The 27,942-nt window shown below is 45.8% G+C and overlaps 1 protein-coding gene across 1 annotated transcript in view; it reads left to right on the top strand.

Moving 5' to 3' along the window:
• The first annotated feature begins 7,842 nt into the window (after window positions 1-7,842).
• The window catches only part of LOC135058009 (nicotinamide N-methyltransferase-like), a 56,802-nt gene continuing 36,702 nt past the window's right edge, over window positions 7,843-27,942 (top strand). Inside the window, exon 1 of the mRNA XM_063963672.1 lies at window positions 7,843-8,039. Within this exon, the coding sequence (XP_063819742.1) occupies window positions 7,892-8,039 (148 nt within the window). The 5' untranslated portion in view covers window positions 7,843-7,891. The remainder of the gene's footprint in view (window positions 8,040-27,942) is intronic.

The raw sequence follows: 27,942 nt of genomic DNA, 5'->3' as shown, positions 1-27,942 counted from the left end.
TAGTATACTCGTAACTAGTATGTATGTATAAAGAAAGAAAAAAAAACCACGGTTAGGTCACTGGTATATACAATTATGGACGGGCTGCCGAGTGCCGACACAGAGGTAGCCACAGCCGTGAACTACCGCACTGTACTGTGTCTGCTGCTAATATATAGACTGGTTGATAAAGAGATAGTATACTCGTAACTAGTATGTATGTATAAAGAAAGAAAAAAAAACCACGGTTAGGTCACTGGTATATACAATTATGGACGGGCTGCCGAGTGCCGACACAGAGGTAGCCACAGCCGTGAACTACCGCACTGTACTGTGTCTGCTGCTAATATATAGACTGGTTGATAAAGAGATAGTATACTCGTAACTAGTATGTATGTATAAAGAAAGAAAAAAAAACCACGGTTAGGTGGTATATACAATTATGGACGGGCGGCCGAGTGCCGACACAGAGGTAGCCACAGCCGTGAACTACCGCACTGTACTGTGTCTGCTGCTAATATATAGACTGGTTGATAAAGAGATAGTATACTCGTAACTAGTATGTATGTATAAAGAAAGAAAAAAAAACCACGGTTAGGTCACTGGTATATACAATTATGGACGGGCTGCCGAGTGCCGACACAGAGGTAGCCACAGCCGTGAACTACCGCACTGTACTGTGTCTGCTGCTAATATATAGACTGGTTGATAAAGAGATAGTATACTCGTAACTAGTATGTATGTATAAAGAAAGAAAAAAAAACCACGGTTAGGTCACTGGTATATACAATTATGGACGGGCTGCCGAGTGCCGACACAGAGGTAGCCACAGCCGTGAACTACCGCACTGTACTGTGTCTGCTGCTAATATAGACTGGTTGATAAAGAGATAGTATACTACTAATATTATATACTGGTGGTCAGGTCACTGGTCACTAGTCACACTGGCAGTGGCACTCCTGCAGCAAAAGTGTGCACTGTTTAATTTTAATATAATATTATGTACTCCTGGCTCCTGCTATAACCTATAACTGGCACTGCAGTAGTGCTCCCCAGTCTCCCCCACAATTATAAGCTGTGTGAGCTGAGCAGTCAGACAGATATATAATATATATAGATGATGCAGCACACTGGCCTGAGCCTGAGCAGTGCACACAGATATGGTATGTATGTGACTGAGTCACTGTGTGCTGTGTATCGCTTTTTTCAGGCAGAGAACGGATTATAAATAAAAGTGGTGGTCACTGGTCACTATCAGCAAAACTCTGCACTGTACACTACTGAGTACTCCTAATGCTCCCCAAAATTAGTAAATCAAGTGTCTAAACGGAGAGGACGCCAGCCACGTCCTCTCCCTATCAATCTCAATGCACGTGTGAAAATGGCGGCGACGCGCGGCTCCTTATATAGAATCCGAGTCTCGCGATAGAATCCGAGCCTCGCGAGAATCCGACAGCGTCATGATGACGTTCGGGCGCGCTCGGGTTAACCGAGCAAGGCGGGAAGATCCGAGTCGCTCGGACCCGTGAAAAAAAACATGAAGTTCTGGCGGGTTCGGATTCAGAGAAACCGAACCCGCTCATCTCTAAGTAAAAGGTACAAAATGTGTCATCTTGAAACATTCGTCAGCAAAGCCTAATGTGGTCAGCTCTTTAAATGGAAGAAATTTGGTCAAAAAGTCAAGAAAGATATTTCAAGGAGAAAAGGGAATTAACAGAGGTTATAACTGTCCACTGGCAGGATCATGGGATTGCTTATTTTGGGCACAAATTGAATTGTTGGATAGTTTTTTTTGAACTGTGGCAACCAGTACTGATGGACAACCCGCTCCAAAGTCTTAATAATGCCTGAGTGACCAGCTTTGCAACTGATGAGTTGGAACATTTAATCAGATTTTACAGTTAAACATCAGTCCTGTAATTCTTGACCTCATCTGAATAAAAGTGTCTTTCAAATATCCCTTTTAATTCTGCAAGTGATCATAGTAATGCATTTTCTAAGAGTCTGAGGTCAAAGTACTGACAAAAAAAAGCCAAAAAAGCAAGGTAGATAAATAAACACTATGTGAAAGTACAATATGACAAACTTTGATTGATATACACACATATATATATATATATATTCAAAAAGTCATACCGGCACTCCCAGAGGTAAACACGAGTTCCTTTGCTGCGGTGCCCTCCAAGTCAGCAATGTGACAAACATAGGTAGTGGAAAACGGCGGCACTCAAGCAGGCTTAATCGTTATGAAGATAAAATTTCCTTTAATCACCTACATGTTTCGGGGAAAATCACCCCGTCCTCAGGGCTCAGACAACAATAAAAACATATGCATATAACACTTAAATACACCACAGACAAAACGACATTAGTGCAAAGATTGTACTCACCTGTCCTCACGGCGCTGCCGCCCATCCACACATGCTGCACGCTTCCGTGTCGCTTGAGTGATGACGTCACGGTGCACCGCGGGACAGGGAGATCGTCATAGAAACCAACAATAAACAATTGCAGGCATCCAAAGGGCCTGTACAAAAAGCATAATACATTAAAAGACAACACATTTAAAATACATATAAATCATCGCTTATGGAGAGGTCCCAGCAACGTCTAATCCGAATAATGTAACTACCTCAATAGTAACATGTTAAGTGCTTCTGTTATTAATCGAACAGAGTATTAGTAATGAATAATTAGCAATTTAGCAAATAACAAATAACAGCAGCTTGGCTGCTGATGTTCTAATGATGATGTGACAGCTCTCTGATGCTCTTTGTGTCCCCTGATGACGGTCTGGATATGACCGAAAACGTTTGGGCTTTCTACAATGTTATTGGACTGTAGTAAACAGTCACGCTGTGCTGTCTGTGCTGTCTGGAGAAATAAAATTTCGTTCTGATACTCAAATCTATGAAAAGACTGGTGAGTGCTCCATCTGCTTTTTTCTTTAATTGGATCTTCTGGAGGGGATCTGTGGACGACACCCCAGCTGCTGCGTTGAGGATTTTTAACGTGAGTGCGACCTTTCTCTTCTATATATATATATATATATATATATATATATGTGTGTATAAGGAGCCGCGCGTCGCCACCATTTTCACTCGTGCATTGGAGATGATAGGGAGAGGACGTGCAGCGTTCTCTCAGTTTCTGTGTTCAGTGTGCTGCAAATATCTGTGCTCAGTGTGCTGAAAATATCTACGTTCTCTGCCTGAAAAACGCTCCATATCTGTGCTGCATTGCAGTATATAGTAGAAGGACAGTGCAGAATTTTGCTGACCACCAGTATATATATAGCAGTACGGTACAGTAGTCCACTGCTCTACCTACCTCTGTGTTGTCAAGTATACTATGCATCCATACCTGTGCTGCGTTTTAGTTGTGCGCAGTATATAGTAGGAGGGGACAGTGCAGAATGTTGCTGTGACCACCAGTATATATATAGCAGTATGGAACAGTAGTCCACTGCTCTACCTACCTCTGTGTCGTCAAGTATACTATGCATCCATACCTGTGCTGCATTTTAGTTGTGCGCAGTATATATAGTAGGAGGACAGTGCAGAATTTTGCTGACCACCAGTATATATATATATATATATATATATATATATATAGCAGTACGGTACAGTAGTCCACTGCTCTACCTCTGTGTCGTCAAGTATACTACAAAAGTTCAGTAAAATGACCCAAAAATCAAAATTAAAAGCGTCTGATGAGAAGCGTAAACTTGCCAATATGCCATTTACAACATGGAGTGGCAAGGAACGGCTGAGGTCCTGGGCTATGTTCATGGCTAGTGGTTCAGATTCACATGAGGATGGAAGCACTCATCCTCTCGCTAGAAAACTGCAGTGCCACTCCTAGATGGGCCAGGTGTTTGTGTCGGCCACTTGGGTCGCTTAGCTTAGCCACACAGCTACCTCATTGCACCTCTTTTTTTTCTTTGCATCATGTTCTGTTTGGGGACTATTTTTTAAATCTGACATTCTGTCTGACACTGCAGTGCCACTCCTAGATGGGCCAGGTGTTTGTGTCGGCCACTTGGGTCGCTTAGCTTAGCCATCCAGCGACCTCGGTGCAAATTTTAATACTAAAAATAATATTGTGAGGTGTTCAGAATAGACTGGAAATCAGTGGAAATTATGGTTATTGAGGTTAATAATACTATGGGATCAAAATGACCCCCAAATTATATGATTTAAGCTGTTTTTGAGGGGTTTTTGTAAAAAAACACCCAAATCCAAAACACACCCGAATCCGACAAACAATTTTCAGGGAGGTTTTGCCAAAAGGCGTCCGAATCCAAAACACGGCCGCGGAACCGAATCCAAAACCAAAACACAAAACCCGAAAAATTTCCGGTGCACATCACATATATATAACAGGCAAGATAGAAATGTAACCTTTTAAGAGCTCTTGAATTCCTTTAAACTGTCTGGAAAGAGCATCCACTTTCTGATTCCTAGAACCCATGTATATGTGACAACAAAATGAAAATGTTTGCAGAACATTGCCCGCCTGCTTGCCATTTAGTCATTTAGTGGATTGTTGCAACTTCTGGATGGAATCCTGGATCCTGACCCATACCTTGTGATGGGCAGATACCCAGAATAGAGACTCGGGAGTATATTTACTAATGTTCGATTTTGGGTGATTTTACATTCGATTTGCATCCAATTTTGTATATGGAGATTTATTAAAGGCAAAATCAAATTTAAAATTGAATATAAAACCAAATCCAACTCAAATATCAGCAAAACATCAATGTTTTTTCATAGTTTAATATAGGATCCCCTGATTTACTAACATTCAACTTGAAAATCGAAAACAAATCCCCAAAATAATAGACTAATAACAGACAGGCAATTTGAGCTTCTAAATAACATTCTATTACCTAAACCTTCATTATGATGTCTCTAAAAATAGAGATGATGGATGATATGCCAATGTATGTCAGGCACCGATTGTGGGTGTTGATGGGAGAGTGGTGGCAAAAATGCAGGTGTGTTGTGGTCATTTTTGGGGTGTGTCACTCACTGGGTACATCTGCGAATCTGTACTCAAGCAGCGTGCCTCATGCATCTCTGTTCAGGATGCCATGCTGCTAATTTACGTGATAATCTGGACAGCTAAAGTTTTGGAAGCCTTGAACCTCTTAGTTCTAGGCCAAGGCTCCCACTGATGACTATCTGACTTCATCTCTAATAGGGGCATATTCCTCATTAAAATATTGTGCAATGAGAATTTTTTAATTTTCAATTCTCATTGTAGTCTTTCACAATTTTTCATAATTTATCATTGCCCCATCATAAAATTATCCCTTCTGAGAAACTGGTCTTTTTGCAAAGACAGTTTTTCGGAAAGTGATAATCTGGCAGGGCGGCTGCTGCTCCACTACCTGCCTGCTCTCCCCACATTCTCACCCCCGTGTCTGCTTCCTCTCCCCACATCCTCCCACCACTGTCAAGCTGTAGTGTCTGCCCAGTGATCGCTACCCTCCTCTCCCGCAGCCTATTCTCAGTGTACACACAGCCTTCCCCCAATGTCCAGCACTCCCTCCCTGTAGAGTCTGCCCAGTGATCGCTCCACGCATCTTCCGCAGCCTATTCTCAGTGTCCCCGCAGCCTTCCCCCAACGTCATTACCTGCAGTGTCTGCCCAGTGATCACTCCCCTCCTCTCCCGCAGCCTATTCTTAGTGTCCACGCAGCCTTCCCCCACTGTCCAGCGCTCCCTCCCTGTAACTTCGGCCCAGTGTTTGCTCCCCCTGCTGCCTCTCCGCCACAAAGTGGAGGCCACTGCTGAAGCCGCTTGCAAAGCCACAGATGGAGCCTGTGTGCCCAGCTCAAAAACTAAGCCCTGCGCAGACGCCAGTATCTGTCTCCTGCCGCCGCTGCAATGACCGCTTCCATGCCCGCGGCTCACAGGAGGACTGCTCGGGAGCCAGGGGAATCTGCCGAAGGTAAGAGGACACTTCAGGAAGGGATCTTTTCAGACCCCTCTGCAGCATCTGGAAAATTTTCACCATTTCAGGATGGCAAACCGTTTCTCTTTCAAACTCTAAAAAAAATGATTTTTCAGAGTTTGATGGATGTCACAATTTCTACATCTCCTGAGGAATTACAAATAATTAATATGCCCCGTAGTCTATTTACCTATTTCTCAATACACGCATTGACTCTCCTTTCCCCCCACCCCTATTCCTACAGTACATTGGGCCTAAATCAGACCTGATCGTAGCAGCAAATTTTTTCTCTAATGGGCAAAACCATGCGCACTGCAGGTGGGGGAGATGTAACATGTAAAAAGAGAGGGGGTAATTCAAAGTTGATCGCAGCAACAAAATTGTTAGCAGTTGGGCCAAACCATGGGCGTCATTCCGAGTTGATCGTAGCTGTGCTAAATTTAGCACAGCTACGGTCATCTTCCCTGACATGCGGGGGGATGCCCAGCACAAGGCTAGTCCGCCCCGCATGTCAGTCCAGCCTCCCCGCACAAATACAAAAGCATCGCACAGCGATGCAGTATTTGTCGAGTAACTCCCGTCCAGCGCAGCTCCTGCAACTGGCCGGGAGTTGATCTTCGCAGCCACTGGCCGCATCGGCTGCATGAGACGTCACGCAGCTGCCGCGGCCCACCCCCCAACGGTCCGGCCACGCCTGCATTGGCCGGACCACGCCCCCTAAACGGCGGCTTAACGCCGCCGTCCAGCCCCCTCCCGCCCTGCGACCACCTCTGCCTGTCAATCAGGCAGAGGCGATCGCTACTGAACGACGGCCTTCAGCCGTCCGGCATGCGCCACCGCACTTGCGTGGCGGCGCATGCACAATTCCGACCCGATTGCTGCGCTGCGATAAACTGCAGCGAGCTATCAGGTCAGAATGACCCCCCATGTGCACTGCAGTGGGTGGTGAGGGGGGGGGGGGGGGGCAGATATAACCTGCAGGGAGAGTTAGATTTGGGTTGGTTATATTGTTCCTGTGCAGGGTAAATACTGGCTGCTTTATTTTTACACTGCAATTTAGATTTCAGTTTCAACACACCCCACCCAAATATAACTCTCTCTGCACGTTACATCTGCCACACCTTCAGTGCAACATGGTTTTGCACAACTGCTTACAAATTTTCTGCTGCAATCAACTCTGAATTAGGCCCTAAGTTAGATTTGGGTGGGATGTGTTCAAACTGAAATCAAAAATTGCAGTGTAAAAATAAAGCAGCCAGTATAACCCACTGAAATCTAACTCTCTCTGCACATGTTATATTTGCCCCACCTGCAGTGCACATGGTTTTGCCAATTAGAGAAAGATTTTGCTGCTGCAATCAGATATTAATTAGACCCCTTGTTGTCTCTTCTCCTTTTGCATCTCCCCTCACTCATCCCCTTCCTCCTCATTCTTTTTGTTTGCATGTCTTTTGTTGTGTTTTAATGTAAATCATCTATATTGTTTTATACAATAATGTTCAATAAAAAGTATATTTGAAAAAAAAAAAAAAAATCTGTGTAAATCTAAGATGATTTAAAAATAGTGCTCCCACACCATTTTTTCATTATATCATACCATGGTTGCTGAATTACATGCGGGCACACCTAAATAATAGATTTAAGGGTGCACATGTATAAAATGCATATCATTCAAAATACATATATTGAAATACAAGTGTGCAGACACATCTTTGCTCTAAGACCGAGCCTTCGTGGTTAAGTACAGCAGAACAAAGTCTGCTGCTGTTACAGTGTCAGCATTGAGTCCAGCTGTATTGTTTTCTGTGGGTTTTATAATCACATAAATCATTAGCTTAACTTGGCAGAACAAGTTGTTTGCATATATTTAGAAAGACCAGCATTGTAGTGAGCACATTCCTCACTGTGAGAGCACAGCCATTTCAGAAAGAGTCTACAGAGAGATAACTATGTCTAACTTCACTGGAAAGGAAGATTACCAGAAATTATTTAACCCAAAGGCATATCTACACAGTTATTTTCGTTTTGGGGAAGGGACTATGGGAGATGAATTCCTGCAGTTTGTACTGAAACACTTAGCAGATGTATTTACTTCAGGTAAGATGACATTTATTTTTCTCTTCTCTGAAGCTGTAAAGAGACTGCACCATACTTACCTACTCACCCGCAAGGCTGCAACATCTGGGAGACATCCAATCTATCATGTAGTCCACCGGAATCTAGGGAAGTGGGCAGGATAGGGAATGTCAAGCCAGGAATAGCAGATCTGTGGGTAGGTGGTGGGACCGATATGGCAGAATTATGCTCCAGTGGGATGAGAATAATTGGGGTGATTCCGACCTTATCGCTGGGCTAACTTTGCTGTCCTGTGTTGAGATAGTCGCCGCCCCCAGGGAGAGTGTAAATTCGCCGTGCAAGTGTGCGATCCCATGTGTACTCCGAGCTGCAAAAATCCACTGTGTGCAGTCTCTGCGCAGCCTAGGACATACTCTTCCAGTGAAAAAGAATCAGGCTGATCGGGACCGGAGCTGACGTCTTACACCCTCCCTGGGAACGCCTGTGTTTTTCCGGACACTCCCAGTAAACTGTCAGTTACCATCCACAAACGGCCTCTTCCTGTCAATCACCTTGCGAATACCTGTGCGATCAGAATTTTTGCACCATCCTGTCGCTGACCAGCGATGCCCGTTGTTGTTGTCCGATGTGCGTGAAAACGCACAACAATGATTAGGTTTGAATCACCCCCCATGACACAAAGCGCTCCTCAGCACCTGGCTCCACACCCACAGTGGTCACTTCAATATTCAGCAAGTATGGAGTGGACTGCACCTCTGTGCACATACAGAACACCTCCTTTGGTACATCTTCACATACAGATTATACTACAAGAGGGCAGGCTTTTATTTTAGGGGGGGGTTATGAATGAATCCTGACCCCTCCCCCTCCACTCATTACTCCTCCTACTTATCATCCCAGACAGAGAGGAAGACATGGGCCAGAGAGAGATCAATGGAGAGACAGGGGTGAGAGAGACACACAGGGGTCAGAGAGAGAGAGAGAGGGGTCAGAGAGAGAGACACGGGGCAGAGAGAGAGAGAGAGATCAGTGGAGAGACAGACAAGGGTCAGTGAAAGAGAGATCAGTGGAGAGACAGACAAGGGTCAGAGAGAGAGAGAGAGAGAGAGAGAGACAGGGGTCAGTGAAAGATCAGTGGAGAGACAGACAAGGGTCAGAGAGAGAGAGATCGAGAGAGAGATCAGTGGAAATACATACAGGGGTCAGAGAGAGAGAAATCACTTGTATCTGATGCAAAGACAGAGCTGGCATCTACAGTGTTCAGACACAGGCAGTCACACACCTAAAGATGAAAATTGTATAGACTAAATCCACCCCTACCTAACCACATGTGCTGATGACTGTCAATCATAAGATATTTGTACATGCAGAAACAAATTGTGTACCTCACCACACAAGTGAACCTAAGGATGACATATAAACACAATTTACTTTAATTTTTCTTTCAAAATTTCTCTAACGTCCTAGTGGATACTGGGTAATAGTATATTGCCATGTGGTATAGATCAGGTCCACTGGAGCCTGGCACTTTAAGAAATCAATAGTGTGTGCTGGCTCCTCCCCTATATGCCCCTCCTAGCAGACTCAGTTTAGAAAATATGCCCAAGGAGCCGGGTGCATTCTGTTGCTTTCCAGAGAGTTTTCTCACATCCCCAGGTTGTGAGCCCACGCCAGCAGCATTCCGCCACCTCTTAACAGATGCTGAAGTCGACATAGTGCGGTGAGTGTTACACCGGGGACCCGGTTAGTGGGTCCCCAGTGCAAATTAGCGGCATGATCACCCAGCTCCGGGCCGCGGTGCCCACTGGGTACCCAGCCTGGCAGAATGGTGAACGGGGGTTGAGTACACTCGTTTTCACAGTTCATGGAGAAAGCCAGTATAAATAAAATGCAGGGACTGCGCCCCATTATGGGAGCGGGACCAGAGTCTAAATGGCGCCATTTCCTGCTGTTGCTGATACAGGCTGCATGCGGAGACTGCTCCTCCACAGGATCCACTGAATCACCATTGTAACTAGTACCAGGGGGTTATAGTGAAAGGGGGAGCTCATAATCAGCGGTTCTACCACTGTGTGGAAAATTACACATAGAAAACACCTAGCGGGGTGCTGCTCGGTCTGTGGTGTAGTGTGCTGGTTCCAATTCTCTCTGTCACTCCATTTAGGGTAGTCTGGGATAAGTGTGCATATCTCACTAATACTGCACTGTGTTATCATACTAACTGTGTGTTTTCTGCTCAAGCATGTCTGTAAATAAGTCTGTGTACTTTATGCAAAGCGTTCCGCACAGGGGTCCCATATGTGTACCCAATGCTCAATTCCTTCACAGGGTAGTACTGTTCAGGAACCTGAGTGGATGGAATCATTTAAAACTATGATTTCCAGTATTAATTCAGAGTTAGCTATGGCTAAACAAGAAAGACAGACCCTGAAACAAACTAAGGACAGGGTCTGTCCACAGACATGCTCTTCATCCCCCCCCCCCCATTGGTTTCTCATAAACACACACTTATTATAATCTGATGAGGATAATTCCCTGTGCACAGCTGTTAAGGCCCTCATTTATGCCATTAGATAGGTGCTCAATATCCCTGATAAGGAGGAAGAACAGACTGAGGAATTGTTTTTAATGTGAAACCAAAGTCCTCTGCAACCTTCCCAGTTTCTAAAGATTTAGATACCCTGGCTAAGGCAGCATGGCTAAATCCTGACAAAAAATTTATTACCCCTAAACGGGTGTTAAATTCATTCCCTTTCTCTACAGAAGATAGGAAAGTCTGGGAAACCCCACCGACAGTGGATATTTCTGTGTCCAGGCTGTCACGTAAGATTGTTTAACCTGTACCTGGGGCAGTTTCCCTTAAAGACCCAGCTGATCGCAAAATTGAAACCACTCTAAAATCAATTTACTCTGCAGCGGGTGTATCCCAACGCCCTACCATAGTATGCAGCTGGATTCCTAGAGCCATGGTAAAATGGTTTGATGAGATTCTGCTTACACTACCTCGGGAAGAGATAGTTACATTACTAAAACACATCCAAGATGCTACAAACTTTATGAGTGAGGCTGTTAAGGAACTTATTATCATTAACGGCCATACCACTGCTATGGCAGTATTGGGTCGCAGAACCCTGTGGCTGCGACACTGGCCAGTGGATGCCGATTCTAAAAAAGGGGTTGAGAACCTTCCTTTTACGTGTGATGCCTTGTTTGGGGAAGAGCTGAACAAGTGGATATCTCAGGCAACTGCAAATCTACATATCTTCCGACTACCCCGCCACCTGTCAGACGTCCCTATCCAGGACCCTCCCTGCAGTCCTTTCAGGTGGCCAGATTCAGAGGCAAAGCCAAAGTTGCCTCCAATGCTGCTAGAGGATCTCGCGTTAAGTCCCGTAAACCAGCAGCTGCTGGACCTGCTGACCAGGCCTCAGGATCCTCTTCCACGAAGCCCTCCGCATGATGGTTGGCCCCAGCAGCAAGGCGACTTTCAGGTACTGTAGGTGCTCGCCTTCAGCACTTCGCCCACATTTGGGCAGAGTCCTGCCGGAATCTTTGGGTGAGGGACCTCATATCCCAATGATAACGGATGGATTTCCAGGAACTCCCTCCTCTCAAATTCTTCAGGTCAGGCTTACCAGCTTCACAGGAAGCAAGGGTTTCCTTACAGCAGTCAGTGCAAAAACTGCTTTCTACAGGATTTACTGTTCCAGTGCCTCCTCAGCTACACACAAAGGGGTTTTACTCAAGTCTCTTTGTGGTTTCGAAGCCAGGCGGCTCTGTACGACCGATCTTGAACCTCAAATTCCTGAACCCGTATCTTCAGGTGTTCAAATTCAAGATGGAATCTCTAAGAGCAGTGATAGCGAATCTGGAGGAGGGGGAGTTTTTGGTGTCCCTGGATAAAAAGGATGCATACCTACATATCCCAATTTGGCGCCCTCACCAAGCGTTCCTCAGGTTCGCAATTCTGGACCAGTATTTCCAGTTTCAGGCCTTACCCTTCGGTCTCTCCACAGCCCCAAAGGTATTCACAAAGGTCATGGCGGAAATGATGCTACAACTGTGCATGAGAGGTGTCCAAATAATTCCGTACCTGGACGATCTCCTGATAAAGGTGGTGTCCAGGGAACAACTACTGCACAGTATCGACTTGACTACTCGCTTGCTTACGGATCACGGATGGATACTCAATTTCCAGAAATCTCACTTGGAACAGTCTCGGAGAATTCAGTTCCTGGGGATGATCCTGGATACAGTATCTCAGAAGCTTTACCTCCCCATGGACAATGCCTTGACTATTCAGTCTATGGTCCATTCAGTGCTGAAACCTCGCGTGGTCTCTATTCATCTTTGCATCTGCTTGCCGGACAAGATGGTGGCCTCCTACAAGGTGATGCAGTACAGCAGGTTCCATGCATGACCGTTTCAACTGGATTTGTTGGACAAATGGTCGGGATCTCACCTGCACATGCATCAGCATATAACCCTGTCACTGAAAGCATGGCTATCCCGGCTATGGTGCCTACAAGTTTCCCATCTGGTGGAGGGTCAGAGTTGCAACACCCAGTCATGGACACTGTTGACAATAGATGCCAGCCTCCGGGGTTGGGTGGCTATGACTCAGGGAGCGCAGTTCCAGGGGACATGGTCTTTACAGGAATCTGCTCTTCCAATCAATATCCTAGATCTCAGGGCAATTTACAATGCTCTAATACAGGCCTCATCCCTCCTTCGGAATCAGGCCATACAGGTGCAATCAGGCAATGCCACGGCAGTAGCGTACATCCACCGACAGGAAGGAACAAGAAGCAGGGCCGCAATGCGAGAGGTGTCAAGAATACTCCTCTGGGCAGAAGCCAACACAAGGGCCATCTCAGCTGTTTACATTCCAGGAGTGGACAACTGGGAAGCAGACTTCCTCAGCAGGCACAACCTCCATCCGGGGGAATGGGGCCTCCACCCTCAGGTGTTTCAACAACTTGTTCAATGGAGAGGTTGTCCACAGATAGACCTGATGGCTTCTGGTCTCCACAAGAAGCTCCATCATTACTGCTCCAGAACGAGGGACCTGCAAGCGGTTGTGGTAGATGCTCTGAGGATGCCATAGCCTTACCAGTTTGTATACCTGTTTTCTCTAATTCCCCTAATCCCAAGAGTTCTTAAAAGACTCACAAAGGAAAGGGTTCTGGCAATTCTAATTGCCCCGGATTGGCCTCAATGGGCCTGGTATGCAGACCTCCTGACCCTGTCGTTGGAGAAACCCTTGCCTCTGCTGCTTCTCAAGGACTTTCTTCAACAAGGACTGTTCATCTAACCAGACTTACAGTGACTGCATTTGATGGCATGGAAGTTGAGAGGGAGATTTTAACCACAAAGGGTTTTCCATCCAAGGTGGTTTCCACTATGGTTCAGGCCCGTAAGGTGGTTACCTCCAATCATTACCACCGTATTTTGAAGAAATATGTTTCTTGGTGTAAGAGTCGCAAATGTTCTCCTGTGGAATATCGTCTGGGACGGTTTCTACTGTTCCTAAAAGTAGGAGTGGATAAGGGCCTAAGATTAGGCTTCATAAAGGTTCAGATTTCGTCTCTATCTTCTTCCAGAAACAACTGGCGGAGCTCCCTGAAGTACAGACCTTTTGTAAGGGGGTGTTGCACTATGGCGCCGGCGCATGCGCAGTTCCGACCTGATCACTGTGCAGTGAGCGATCGGGTCGGAATGACCCCCAATATTGTTTTTAGGCCAAAAGGTTGCACTGAGGTCACTGGATGACTAAGCTAAGCGACACAATTGGGCGGCACAAACACCTGGCCCATCTAGGAGTGGCACTGCAGCGGTAGACAGGATGGCACTTTTAAAAACTTGGCCCCAAACAGCACATTATGCAAAGAAAAAAAAGAAAAAAAGGTGCAAGATTGAATTGTTCTTGGTCCCTCCCACCCACCCTTATGTTGTATAAACAGGACATGCACACTTTAACAAACCAATCATTTTAGTGACCGGATCTGCCACACGACTGTGGCTGAAATGATTGGTGTGGTGTGGCCCCACAAAAAAATAAGCAATTAATCCCCCCACCCAAAAAGAAGCAATTAATCTCTCCTTGCACAAACTGGCTCTAAAGAGGCAAGATGTCACAGAGTATTAATGCGTCCCCATTGGAATCCACCACCACAGGTCCCTGTGTACTTTCTGGAGGCAATTGATGGTAAATGTCTTCCTGGAGGACTTTATAATTCATTTTGATGAACATCATATTCTCCACATTTTGTGGAAGTAACCTCCTACGCTGATCACTTACAAGGTTAACGGCTGCACTAAACAGTCTTTCGGAGTACACACTGGTGGGGGGGCAACTTAGGTAAAATAAAGCCAGTTTCTGCAAGGGCCTCCAAATTGCCTCTTTATCCTGCCGGTATACATACGTACTGTCTGACATGCCTACTTGGAAGCTGTCACTGATTTAATCCTCCACCATTCTTTCAATGGTGACAGCATCATATGCAGTGACAGTAGACATGTCGGTAATCGTTGGCAGGTCCTTAAGTCTGGACCAGATGTCACCACTTGCTCCTGACTGCCCTGCATCACCGCCAGCGGGTGGGCTCAGAAATTTTATCCTTATCCTTGCAGCCCCAGTTGCAGGAGAAAATGAAGGATGAGCTGTTGACGGATCACGCTCAATTTGAGTTGACAATTTTCTCACCAGCAGACTTTTGTCTGCCAGAAAGAGAGATGCAACGTACTTTTTAAACCTGGGATCGATCATGGTGGCCAAAATGTAGTGCTCTGATTTCAACAGATTGACCCCCCTTGAATCCTGGCAAAGGGAATGAAGGGCTCCATTCACAAGTCCCACATACTTAACGGAATAGCTCCATCTTAGTTCCTCCTTAAATTTCTCCAGCTGCTTCTGCAAAAGCCTGATGAGGGGAATGACCTGACTCAAGCTGGCAGTGTCTGAACTGACTTCACGTGTGGAAAGTTTGAAGGGTTGGAGAACCTTGCACAACATGGAAATCATTCTCCACTGTGCTTGAGTCGAGTGCATTCCCCCTCCTTTGCCTATATCATAGGTGAATGTATAGGATTGAATGGCCTTTTGCTGCTCCTACATACTTTGAAGCATATAGAGTTTTGAATTCAACCTCATTACCACATCTTGCGTTAGGTGATGGCAGGGCAGGTTCAGGAGTGTTTGGTGGCATTCCAGTCTTCGGCACGCAGTGGCTGAATGTCGAAAGTGGCCCCCAATTATTGGGCCACCGGCAGCATCTCCTGCACGCCCCTGTCATTTTTCAAAAAATCTCCCAGACTTCCTGATTTAAACAAACCACATCACCATCAGAATCCTCCACGTCAACTTCCTCCTCAGTGCCAGCAACACCCATATCCTCATCCTGGTGTACTTCAACAGTGACATCTTCAATTTGAATATCAGGAACTGGACTGTGGGTGCTCCTTCCAGCACTTGCAGAGGGCGTGCAAATGATGGAAGAAGTCACTTCTTTCCATCCAGTGTTGGGAAGGTCAGGCATCGCAACCGCCAACACATTTGGACTCTCCTTGGGGATTTGTGATACCATCTTAGAACGCACAGTTCTTTGCTGTGCTTTTGCCAGTTTAACTCTCTTCATTTTTCTAGCGGGAGGATGAGGGCTTCCATCATCATGTGAAGCTGAACCACTAGTCATGAACATAGGCCAGGGCCTTAGCTGTTCCTTGCCACTCCATGTTGTAAATGGCATATTGGCAAGTTGACGTTTCTTCTCAGACGATTTAAATTAAAAAAATTTGGGTCATTTTACGGAACTTTGGCTTCTTTGATTTTACATACCCTCTACTGTGATATTGGGCATCGGACTTGGCAGACGACACTGATGGCATTTCATTGTCTATGCACAAAATGGAAAGCTGCGCAATCAGATTGTAATGTCACTCAGGTGCTAAAAGGGAGGGGTAATTCTGTGTAGGAAAAAACAATGTGTTCCCTAATGCACACCGAGTGAAAAATATTACTACATAATAGTCAGATAATACGGAGATCTTAGTTGCGTATATCTGCAGATATAGGGTTAAGACCCCAAGCCAATCGACAAGGCTTCTCCGTCACTGGGGGTCCCTAACACTAGGTAGGGGTCCGGGGTGCAGGACCCCATGATGTCGGCACAGGCCGGCCACCCCAGGTCAGCACACAGGTGAGAATTAATAAGGGTTAATAAGAAGCACAGAAGTGCTATGTAAGTGGTGTGATTAAAATAATATATACAAAGTGATAGGGAAAATCATAAGTGTTAATAAAGTGTTAGGGTGTGCCGACCTGAAGCAGCCCAGCCGACACAGGGGCCACCGCACCCCACACCCTCCCCATAAATAATTACAAATATGTCTGGGTTAAATTCCCAGTGTAAGGCCACATGGTAATGGCTCCTACAGCATCTGAGAGCCAGCTTACCTGGAGATACCCCTGGCTTTCCCTATGGCACTCTGGAGTCAGCAATCTTTCCTAATGCTGACCCATCCATGCCTCTCTAAATACAATGCACAAAATGGAAAGCTGCTCAATCAGATTGTAATGTCACTCAGGTGCTAAAAGGGTGGGGTAATTCTGTGTAGGAAAAAACAATGTGTTCCCTAATGCACACCGAGTGAAAAATATTACTACATAATAGTCAGATAATACGGAGATCTTAGTTGCGTATATCTGCAGATATAGGGTTAAGCCTCCAGGCCAATCGACAAGGCTTCTCCGTCACTGGGGGTCCCTAACACTAGGTATGGGTCCGGGGTGCAGGACCCGATGATGTCGGCACAGGCCGGCCACCCAAGGTCAGCACACAGGTGAGAATTAATAAGGGTTAATAAGAAGCACAGAAGTGCTATGTAAGTGGTGTGATTAAAATAATATATACAAAGTGATAGGGAAAATCATAAGTGTTAATAAAGTGTTAGGGTGTGCCGACCTGAAGCAGCCCAGCCGACACAGGGGCAACCGCACCCCACACCCTCCCCATTAATAATTACAAATATGTCTGGGTTAAATTCCCAGTGTAAGGCCACATGGTAATGGCTCCTACAGCATCTGAGAGCCAGCTTACCTGGAGATACCCCTGGCTTTCCCTATGGCACTCTGGAGTCAGCAATCCCTCCTAATGCTGACCCATCCATGCCTCTCTAAATACAATGCACAAAATGGAAAGCTGCTCAATCAGATTGTAATGTCACTCAGGTGCTAAAAGGGTGGGGTAATTCTGTGTAGGAAAAAACAATGTGTTCCCTAATGCACACCGAGTGAAAAATATTACTACATAATAGTCAGATAATACGGAGATCTTAGTTGCGTATATCTGCAGATATAGGGTTAAGCCTCCAGGCCAATCGACAAGGCTTCTCCGTCACTGTGGGTCCCTAACACTAGGTATGGGTCCGGGGTGCAGGACCCCATGATGTCGGCACAGGCCGGCCACCCCAGGTCAGCACACAGGTGAGAATTAATAAGGGTTAATAAGAAGCACAGAAGTGCTATGTAAGTGGTGTGATTAAAATAATATATATTCAAAGTGATAGGGAAAATCATAAGTGTTAATAAAGTGTTAGGGTGTGCCGACCTGAAGCAGCCCAGCCACACCGACACAGGGGCCACTGCACCCCACACCCACCCCATAAATAATTACAAATATGTCTGGGTTAAATTCCCAGTGTAAGGCCACATGGTAATGGCTCCTACAGCATCTGAGAGCCAGCTTACCTGGAGAAACCCCTGGCTTCCCCTATGGCACTCTGGAGTCAGCAATCCCTCCTAATGCTGACCCATCCATGCCTCTCTAAATACAATGCACAAAATGGAAAGCTGCTCAATCAGATTGTAATGTCACTCAGGTGCTAAAAGGGAGGGGCAATTCTGTGTAGGAAAAAACAATGTGTTCCCTAATGCACACCGAGTGAAAAATATTACTACATAATAGTCAGATAATACGGAGATCTTAGTTGCGTATATCTGCAGATATAGGGTTAAGCCCCCAGGCAAATCGACAAGGCTTCTCCGTCACTGGGGATCCCTAACACTAGGTATGGGTCTGGGGTCCAGGACCCCATGATGTCGGCACAGGCTGGCCATCCCAGGTCAGCACACAGGTGAGAATTAATAAGGGTTAATAAGAAGCACAAAAGTGCTATGTAAGTGGTGTGATTAAAATAATATATACAAAGTGATAGGGAAAATCATAAGTGTTAATAAAGTGTTAGGGTGTGCCCTAACACTTTATTAACACTTATGATTTTCCCTATCACTTTGTATATATTATTTTAATCACACCACTTACATAGCACTTCTGTGCTTCTTATTAACCCTTATTAATTCTCACCTGTGTGCTGACCTGGGGTGGCCGGCCTGTGCCGACATCATGGGGTCCTGCACCCCGGACCCATACCTAGTGTTAGGGACCCCCAGTGACGGAGAAGCCTTGTCGATTGGCCTGGAGGCTTAACCCTATATCTGCAGATATACGTAACTAAGATCTCCGTATTATCTGACTATTATGTAGTAATATTTTTCACTCGGTGTGCATTAGGGAACACATTGCTTTTTCCTACACAGAATTACCCCACCCTTTTAGCACCTGAGTGACATTACAATCTGATTGAGCAGCTTTCCATTTTGTGCATTGTATTTAGAGAGGCATGGATGGGTCAGCATTAGGAGGGATTGCTGACTCCAGAGTGCCATAGGGAAAGCCAGGGGTATCTCCAGGTAAGCTGGCTCTCAGATGCTGTAGGAGCCATTACCATGTGGCCTTACACTGGGAATTTAACCCAGACATATTTGTAATTATTTATGGGGAGGGTGTGGGGTGCGGTTGCCCCTGTGTCGGCAGGGCTGCTTCAGGTCGGCACACCCTAACACTTTATTAACACTTATGATTTTCCCTATCACTTTGAATATATTATTTTAATCACACCACTTACATAGCACTTCTGTGCTTCTTATTAACCCTTATTAATTCTCACCTGTGTGCTGACCTGGGGTGGCCGGCCTGTGCCGACATCATGGGGTCCTGCACCCCGGTCCCCTACCTAGTGTTAGGGACCCCCAGTGACGGAGAAGCCTTGTCGATTGGCTTGGGGTCTTAACCCTATATCTGCAGATATACGCAACTAAGATCTCCGTATTATCTGACTATTATGTAGTAATATTTTTCACTCGGTGTGCATTAGGGAACACATTGTTTTTTCCTACACAGAATTACCCCTCCCTTTTAGCACCTGAGTGACATTACAATCTGATTGAGCAGCTTTCCATTTTGTGCATTGTATTTAGAGAGGCATGGATGGGTCAGCATTAGGAGGGATTGCTGACTCCAGAGTGCCATAGGGGAAGCCAGGGGTATCTCCAGGTAAGCTGGCTCTCAGATGCTGTAGGAGCCATTACCATGTGGCCTTACACTGGGAATTTAACCCAGACATATTTGTAATTATTTATGGGGTGGGTGTGGGGTGCGGTGGCCCCTGTGTCGGTGTGGCTGGGCTGCTTCAGGTCGGCACACCCTAACACTTTATTAACACTTATGATTTTCCCTATCACTTTGTATATATTATTTTAATCACACCACTTACATAGCACTTCTGTGCTTCTTATTAACCCTTATTAATTCTCACCTGTGTGCTGACCTGGGGTGGCCGGCCTGTGCCGACATCATGGGGTCCTGCACCCCGGACCCATACCTAGTGTTAGGTACCCCCAGTGACGGAGAAGCCTTGTCGATTGGCCTGGGGGCTCAACCCTATATCTGCAGATATACGCAACTAAGTTCACTGTATTATCTGACTATTATGTAGTAATATTTTTCACTCGGTGTGCATTAGGGAACACATTGTTATTTCATTGTCTATGTCATGACTATTGGCAGCAGCTTCAGCGCTAGGAGGAAGTGGTTCTTGATCTTTCCCTATTTTATCCCCCAAATTTTTGTTCTCCATTATTTTTCTGGAGTTATATAACACAATATGTGGCACAGGAGAGCGTACCCCTACGCCACACAGGACCAACCCCGTAAAAAATATTTGGATAATAATAACCCTTTTATTTGGAGTTATTATAAAAATATGCGGCACAGGAGAGCATAGCCCTACACCACACAGGGCAAACCCTCAAAAAATTATTTGGATTAAATATTAATAACCCCTTTAGTTGGAGTAAATAATATACAGCACAGGACAGCACCACTGGACTTATACGGCAATACCCCTGGAGTTATACGGCAGTACCCCACTCGACTTACAGGGCAATACCGCTGGACTTATACGGCAGTACCCCTGGACTTATACGGCAGTACCTCTGGACTTACACGGCTGTAACGTTGGACTTACATGGGTAAAACACTGGACTTACATGGCAGCACCACTGGACTGGACTTATATGGCAGCGTCACTAGACTGGACTTATACAGCAGCACCACTGGACTTATGGCAGCACAGGTCACCACCACTGGAGTGACTGGGCTGATGCAGCACAAGACAGCACCACTGGACTGGACTTATACAGCACCACTGGACTTATATGGCTGTACCGCTGGACTTATACAGCAGAACCCCTGGACTTATATGGCAGTAACCTTGGACTTATACGGCAGCACCACTGGACTGGACTTATACTGCAGTACCCCAGGACTTATACGGCAGCACCCCTGGACTTATACGGCAGCACCACTGGACTTATGGCAGCACAGGACACCACCACTGGAGTGACTGGACTGATGCAGCTCAAGACATTACCACTGGAATGGACTTATACAGCACCACTGGACTTATACAGCAGTACCCCTGGACTTATACAGGCAGTACCACTATACTTATACAGCAGTATCGCTGGACTTATACGGACTGGACTTGACATATATTGGATCGGACTTATATGGAAGCACCACTGGACTGGAGTTATTCGGCAGTACCGCTGAAGTTATACGGCAGAACAGCTGGACTTATACGGCATTAACCCTGGACTTATGGCAGCACAGGACACCACCACTGGAGTGACTGGACTTATGCAGCACAAGACAGCACCGCTGGACTGAACTTATACAGCACCACTGGACTTATACGGCAGTACCCCTTGAGTTATACGGCAGTACCTCTGGACTTACACGGCAGTATCACTATACTTATACGGCAGCACCACTGGACTGGACTTATACGAAAGCGCCACTGGACTGGAGTTATACGGCATTACTGCTGGACTTATACGGCAGTACCGCTGGAGTTATACGGCAGTACCCCTGGACTTATACGGCAGTAACCCTGGACTTATGGCAGCACAGGACACCACCACTGGAGTGACTGGACTGATGTAGCACAAGACAGCACCGCTGGACTGGACTTATACAGCACCACTGGACTTATGCAACATTACCCCTGGACTTATACGGCAGTACCCCATGACTTACATGGCAGTACCACTGGACTGGACTAATACAGCAGCACCACTGGTCTGGACTTCTACGGCAGTGCCGCTGGAGTTATACGGCAGTACCGCTGGACTTGTACGGCAGCAACCCTGGACTTATACGGCAGTACCCCTGGACTTATACGGCAGTTCCCCTGGACTTATATGGCAGTACCCCTGGATTTATATGGCAGCACCACTGGACTGGACTTATACAACAGTATCCCTGGACTTATACGGCAGCATCACTGGACTTATAGCAGCACAGGACGCCAACACTGGATTTATGGCAGCACAGGACACCACCACTGGACTACTGCAGCACAAGACAGCACCACTGGACTGGACTTATACAGCAGCACTAGACTTATGGCAGCACAGGACACCACCACTGTGACTGGACAGATGCAGCACAAGACACCTCCACTGGACTGCTGAAGCACAAGACAGCACCACTGAAATGATACAAAAGAGCAGGTCGCCACCCCACATGCCATGCCACTTTCCCACACAGACACAGAGGAGACACGTCCTCTCGCTACACTCTCCAGGACTGGAGTGAAAATGGCGGCGACGTGCGACTCCTTATATGGTATCCAAAACCTGCAAGAATCCGACAGCGGGATGATGATATGCCTCGTTCTAGTTTCCGAGTCTGGTGGAAAAACCCGAGCTGGACTTGGATCTGGACTTGGAGCATGAAGTTCGGGGAGGTTCGGTTCTCAGGGAACTGAACCCGCTCATCTCTAATCTGTAGTTGATTATGTGCTCATATTGCTTATTATACTAATGTATAACCTGTGACTGATTGCTAGTGTGATTGCTGACTTTACTATAATTCTGTCACTTTCTGTGTTTTCCGATCCTCAATGCTGGTGCAAAGCAGGGAGGGATCGGATTGTATGTCACTATAACAAAAGTTAAAGTGATTGCAGTCACAAATTGTGTAGTTAACACTGTACAGGTGTGTAATTTATTTATCACGTCTAAGAGAGGGTGAGGAGGATACACTCTCCACAGCAGTACCAACTCTCATTTCACGTTTGTCTTTGCAAAGCTGGGTTAACCTCTCAGGATCTGGTTTAAAATAGAATATGTGCAAATTGTTTTAGCTTCCATCAAAGGGACTAAGGGGGTCATTCCTACCTGATCGCATACTGCCGTTTTTCACAGTGCAGAGATCAGGTCACTACTGCGCATGCGTTTGCACCACAATGCATAGGTGCATCGCATGTGTACAAAGCGGATCATTGCTGGGCGATGGATTTAATGAAGAATCCATTCGCACAGCCGATCGCAAGAAGATTGACAGGAAAAAGGCGTTTATGGGTGTCAACTGACCGTTTTCAGGGAGTGGTTGGAAAAACGCAGGCGTATCCAAGCATTTGCAGGGTGGGTGTCTGACGTCAATTCCGGGACCGGACAAGCTGAAGTGATCGCAGCGGTTGAGTAAGTTTAGACCTACTCAGAAACTGCACAAACTGTTTTTGTACTGCTTGGCTGCACACTTGCAAAGCTAAAATACACTCCCCAGTGGGCGGTGACTATGCGTTTGCATTGATGCAAAACGTAGCTAGCGAGCGATCAACTCAGAATGACCCCGTAATTCAGACCTGATTGCTGCTGTGCATTTTTGCATGCGCCGGTGCTGCAGTGTGCCGGCGCATGCCAGACAGCCGACTGCCATCTCAGTCCTGCGATCACCTCTTCCTGATTCACAGGTAGATGCGGTCGCTGGGTGGGAGAGGGTGGTCCGGCGGCGTTTGGCCGCCATTTTAGGGGTGCAATCCGGGCAATGTAGGTGTAACTGAACCATGTGGGGGGCAGGCCGCGGTGGTTGTGTGAGGTCAAACGCAGCTGCTGCGACCCGGACAACGATGAGTAGCTCCCTGACAGTGTGCAGGAGCTGTGCTGGTAGGGAGCTACTCTTCAACTACAAAAGCTTCACCGTTGTGTGATGCTTTTGTACTTGTGCGTCGGGGTAGGGCCTGAAATGTGGGGCAGTCTAACCCTGTGCTGGGTGTCCCCCCAAATTTCAGGGAAGCTGATCGTAGATATGCTAAATTTAGCACATCTATGATCAGGTCACATTAGGCCCAAAGCCTCTTGAATAATCCAAGCAAGGCTCAGGTTCAGGTTGATCCCCCATGGGCTACTTTTGCACAGACATTATCCAGTATAGCTGAGCGGATAATGCCACCTCCAATACCAGGGATAGGTTACCCTATTAACCCTTATGTGCAACATTCCACCTGGGGTCTATGACATCCAGTACAGGAAATGAAGCCTCTCAACAAAAACAGGCTGAAAGGCTGGTGGTAATTAAATAACATAGACATGAAACAACACAGTCTACACATGTTTCAGATTAGGACTTGTCAGAGGATGAGGACTCATCGCACTCAGGGTCTGCATACAGAGACGAGGATGAAGGCCTCAGCTCAATTAGTGCTATAAAAGTAGTGATGTGCACCGGACATTTTTCGGGTTTTGTGTTTTGGTTTTGGATTCAGTTCCGCGGCTGTGTTTTGGATTCGGACGCGTTTTGGCAAAACCTCCCTGAAATTTTTTTGTCGGATTCGGGTGTGTTTTGGATTCGTTTTTTTTTTACAAAAAACCCTAAAAAACAGCTTAAATCATAGAATTTGGGGGTCATTTTGATCCTATAGTATTATTAACCTCAATAACCATAATTTACACTCATTTTCAGTCTATTCTGAACACCTCACACCTCACAATATTATTTTTAGTCCTAAAATATGCACCGAGGTCGCTGGATGGCTAAGCTAAGCGACCCAAGTGGCCGACACAAACACCTGGCCCATCTAGGAGTGGCACTGCAGTGTCAGGCAGGATGGCACTTCAAAAAAATTGTCCCTAAACAGCACATGATGCAAAGAAAAAAAGAGGTGCACCAAGGTCGCTGTGTGACTAAGCTAAGCGACCCAAGTGGCCGACACAAACACCTGGCCCATCTAGGAGTGGCACTGCAGTTTTCTAGCGAGAGGATGAGTGCTTCCATCCTCATGTGAATCTGAACCACTAGCCATGAACATAGGCCAGGGCCTAAGCCGTTCCTTGCCACTCCGTGTCGTAAATGGCATATTGGCAAGTTTACGCTTCTCATCAGACGCTTTCAATATTGATTTTTGGGTCATTTTACTGACCTTTTATTTTTTGGATTTTACATGCTCTCTACTATGACATTGGGCATCGGCCTTGGCAGACGACGTTGATGGCATTTCATCATCTCGGCCATGACTAGTGGCAGCAGCTTCCGCACGAGGTGGAAGTGGATCTTGATCTTTCCCTATTTTAACCTCCACATTTTTGTTCTCCATTTTTTAATGTGTGGAATTATATGCCAGTATCAATAGCAATGGCCTACTACTATATATACTGCGCACAACTAAAATGCACCACAGGTATAGAATCTAGATGGATAGTATACTTGACGACACAGAGGTAGGTACAGCAGTGGCCTTCCGTACCGTACTGCTATATATATTGGTGGTCACTGTCAGCAAACTGCAAAACTAAAATGCACCACAGGTATAGAATGTAGATGGATAGTATACTTGACGACACAGAGGTAGGTACAGCAGTGGCCTTCCGTACCGTACTGCTATATATACTGGTGGTCACTGTGTCAGCAAACTGCACAACTGAAATGCACCACAGGTATAGAATCTAGATGGATAGTATACTTGACGACACAGAGGTAGGTACAGCAGTGGCCTACCATACCGTACTGCTATATATACTGGTGGTCACTGTCAGCAAACTGCAAAATTAAAATGCACCACAGGTATAGAATGTAGATGGATAGTATACTTGACGACACAGAGGTAGGTACAGCAGTGGCCTACCGTACCGTACTGCTATATATACTGGTGGTCACTGTGTCAGCAAACTGCACAACTGAAATGCACCACAGGTATAGAATCTAGATGGATAGTATACTTGACGACACAGAGGTAGGTACAGCAGTGGCCTTCCGTACCGTACTGCTATATATACTGGTGGTCACTGTCAGCAAACTGCAAAACTAAAATGCACCACAGGTATAGAATGTAGATGGATAGTATACTTGACGACACAGAGGTAGGTACAGCAGTGGCCTTCTGTACCGTACTGCTATATATACTGGTGGTCACTGTGTCAGCAAACTGCACAACTAAAATGCACCACAGGTATAGAATCTAGATGGATAGTATACTTGACGACACAGAGGTAGGTACAGCAGTGGCCTTCCGTACCGTACTGCTATATATACTGGTGGTCACTGTGTCAGCAAACTGCAAAACTAAAATGCACCACAGGTATAGAATGTAGATGGATAGTATACTTGATGACACAGAGGTAGGTACAGCAGTGGCCTACTGTACCGTAATGCTATATATTATATACTGGTGGTCAGCAAACTGTGCAAAACTGAAATGCACCACAGGTATGGATGGATAGTATACTTGACGACACAGAGGCAGGTACAGCTGTGGCCTACTGTACCGTGATGCTATATATTATATAGTGGTGGTCAGCAAACTGTGCAAAACTGAAATGCACCACAGGTATGGATGGATAGTATACTTGACGACACAGAGGTAGGTACAGCAGTGGCCTTCTGTACCGTACTCCTATATATTATATACTGGTGGTCAGCAAAATTATGCACTGTACTCCTACTATATACTGTCTACAATGCAGCACAGATATGGAGTGTTTTTCAGGCAGACAACGTATACTGGTGGTCACTGGTCAGCAAAACTCTTCACTGTACTCCTCCTATATAATATTATACTGGTGGTCCCCAGTCCCCACAATAAAGCAGCACACTGAGCACAGATATGGAGTGTTTTTCAGGCAGACAACGTATACTGGTGGTCACTGTCAGCAAAACTCTGCACTGTACTCCTGCTATATAATACAGCTGCTCCCCAGTCCCCACAATTAAGCAGTGTGAGCACAGATATATGCAGCACACTGAGCACAGATAAGGAGCGTTTTTTTCATGCAGAGAACGGATAAAACTGGTGGTCACTGATCAGCAAAACTCTGCACTGTACTCCTCCTATATTAATATACAGCTGCTCCCCAGTCCCCACAATTAAGCAATAAGTAAAGCAAGCACAAATATTTGCATCAACAATACACGGAGAGGACGCCAGCCACGTCCTCTCCCTAACATTTCCAATGCACGAGTGAAAATGGCGGCAACGCGCGGCTGCTTATATAGAATCCGAATCTCGCGAGAATTCGACAGCGGGATGATGACGTTCGGGCGCGCTCGGGTTAACCGAGCCATACGGGAGAATCCGAGTATGCCTCGGACCCGTGTAAAATGGGTGAAGTTCAGGGGGGTTCGGTTTCCGAGAAACCGAACCCGCTCATCACTATATTGATAAAGTCAAATATTTACCTTTCAACATAAGCTATGTATTAACAACGTGAAGCCGTTATGGCCGCTAAACCACATGCACGTGCTACGCACTTTGTATGCTATTTGCATACAAAGACTTTGCACGTGGTACGCACGTAACGTACACACGCTGCGCTGGGTGTACGGAATACACACACAGCGGGCGCACACACAGTTGATAACCTTTAAACCTTTTAAATGAACGCAGTAAGGGTATGCTTATACTGTAAACCTTGGCAATGTAAAACCACAATGATGTAATGCTTAAACCTTTAACGATGTGAATATGGTATGAGCGGTTAATACGCTAAGAGAGAGACCCTATATAATAACTGGTGAAACACACAAGACCTGGTAAGGTTCCAACACCTTCTTAGAAGATTCTTTAGTATATATATATATAAAAGGGGAAAACAATTACAGCTTATACACTACAAACCTAACATCAATATCTAAACAGAATAACAAGAAATAAGATTTAAACATTAGCAATGCGATCGCAAATACAAGCACACAGAGAGAGAATGAATGGCATACACAAAGGGAATAAATGGCTACAGTGAACTTACACACATGGGAATGATTCGCAAGCGCTTCTGGAACCAGCCTCCAGCCTTCAGTGTGAAAACCTTGCAGAGAGTGAGTGACTGCCCCAGCAATGGTGGTCCTTATATTTACAGCATACATTCACAATACAATGGTCCCTACAATCTCATTGTTCATTGGACACAGGAATGTGTCTCCACATTATAGTAAAGGTCATAGGTGGGTTTAAACAGGTGGGCTGTGTCCTTCTCCAACTGCCCAGGTGGGAGGTATCCTCTGGATTCCCCCAGCATGTGTAATAAACTGCAAATACATTTAATGTTCCAAACATACTTTTGTGCATAACTATACGCAGCAGTGAACAATATCTTCCTAACCAACACTGAAATGTTACTATTAAAATACTCTACAGCTGGATACTAAACACCACCTTCCAACCTTTATCTGACCCTTCCTATCATGTAAAGAGGAATCTCTCTGTCCACAAACCATTTAAACTAAACATTTTTACTGACATTGTT

The sequence above is a fragment of the Pseudophryne corroboree genome, chromosome 3 (assembly GCF_028390025.1).
Source record: "Pseudophryne corroboree isolate aPseCor3 chromosome 3, aPseCor3.hap2, whole genome shotgun sequence".
NCBI classification, from domain to species: Eukaryota; Metazoa; Chordata; class Amphibia; order Anura; family Myobatrachidae; genus Pseudophryne; species Pseudophryne corroboree.
The sequence above is the reverse complement of the archived record's forward strand: the minus strand, read 5'-3'. Positions and strand labels throughout refer to the sequence as shown.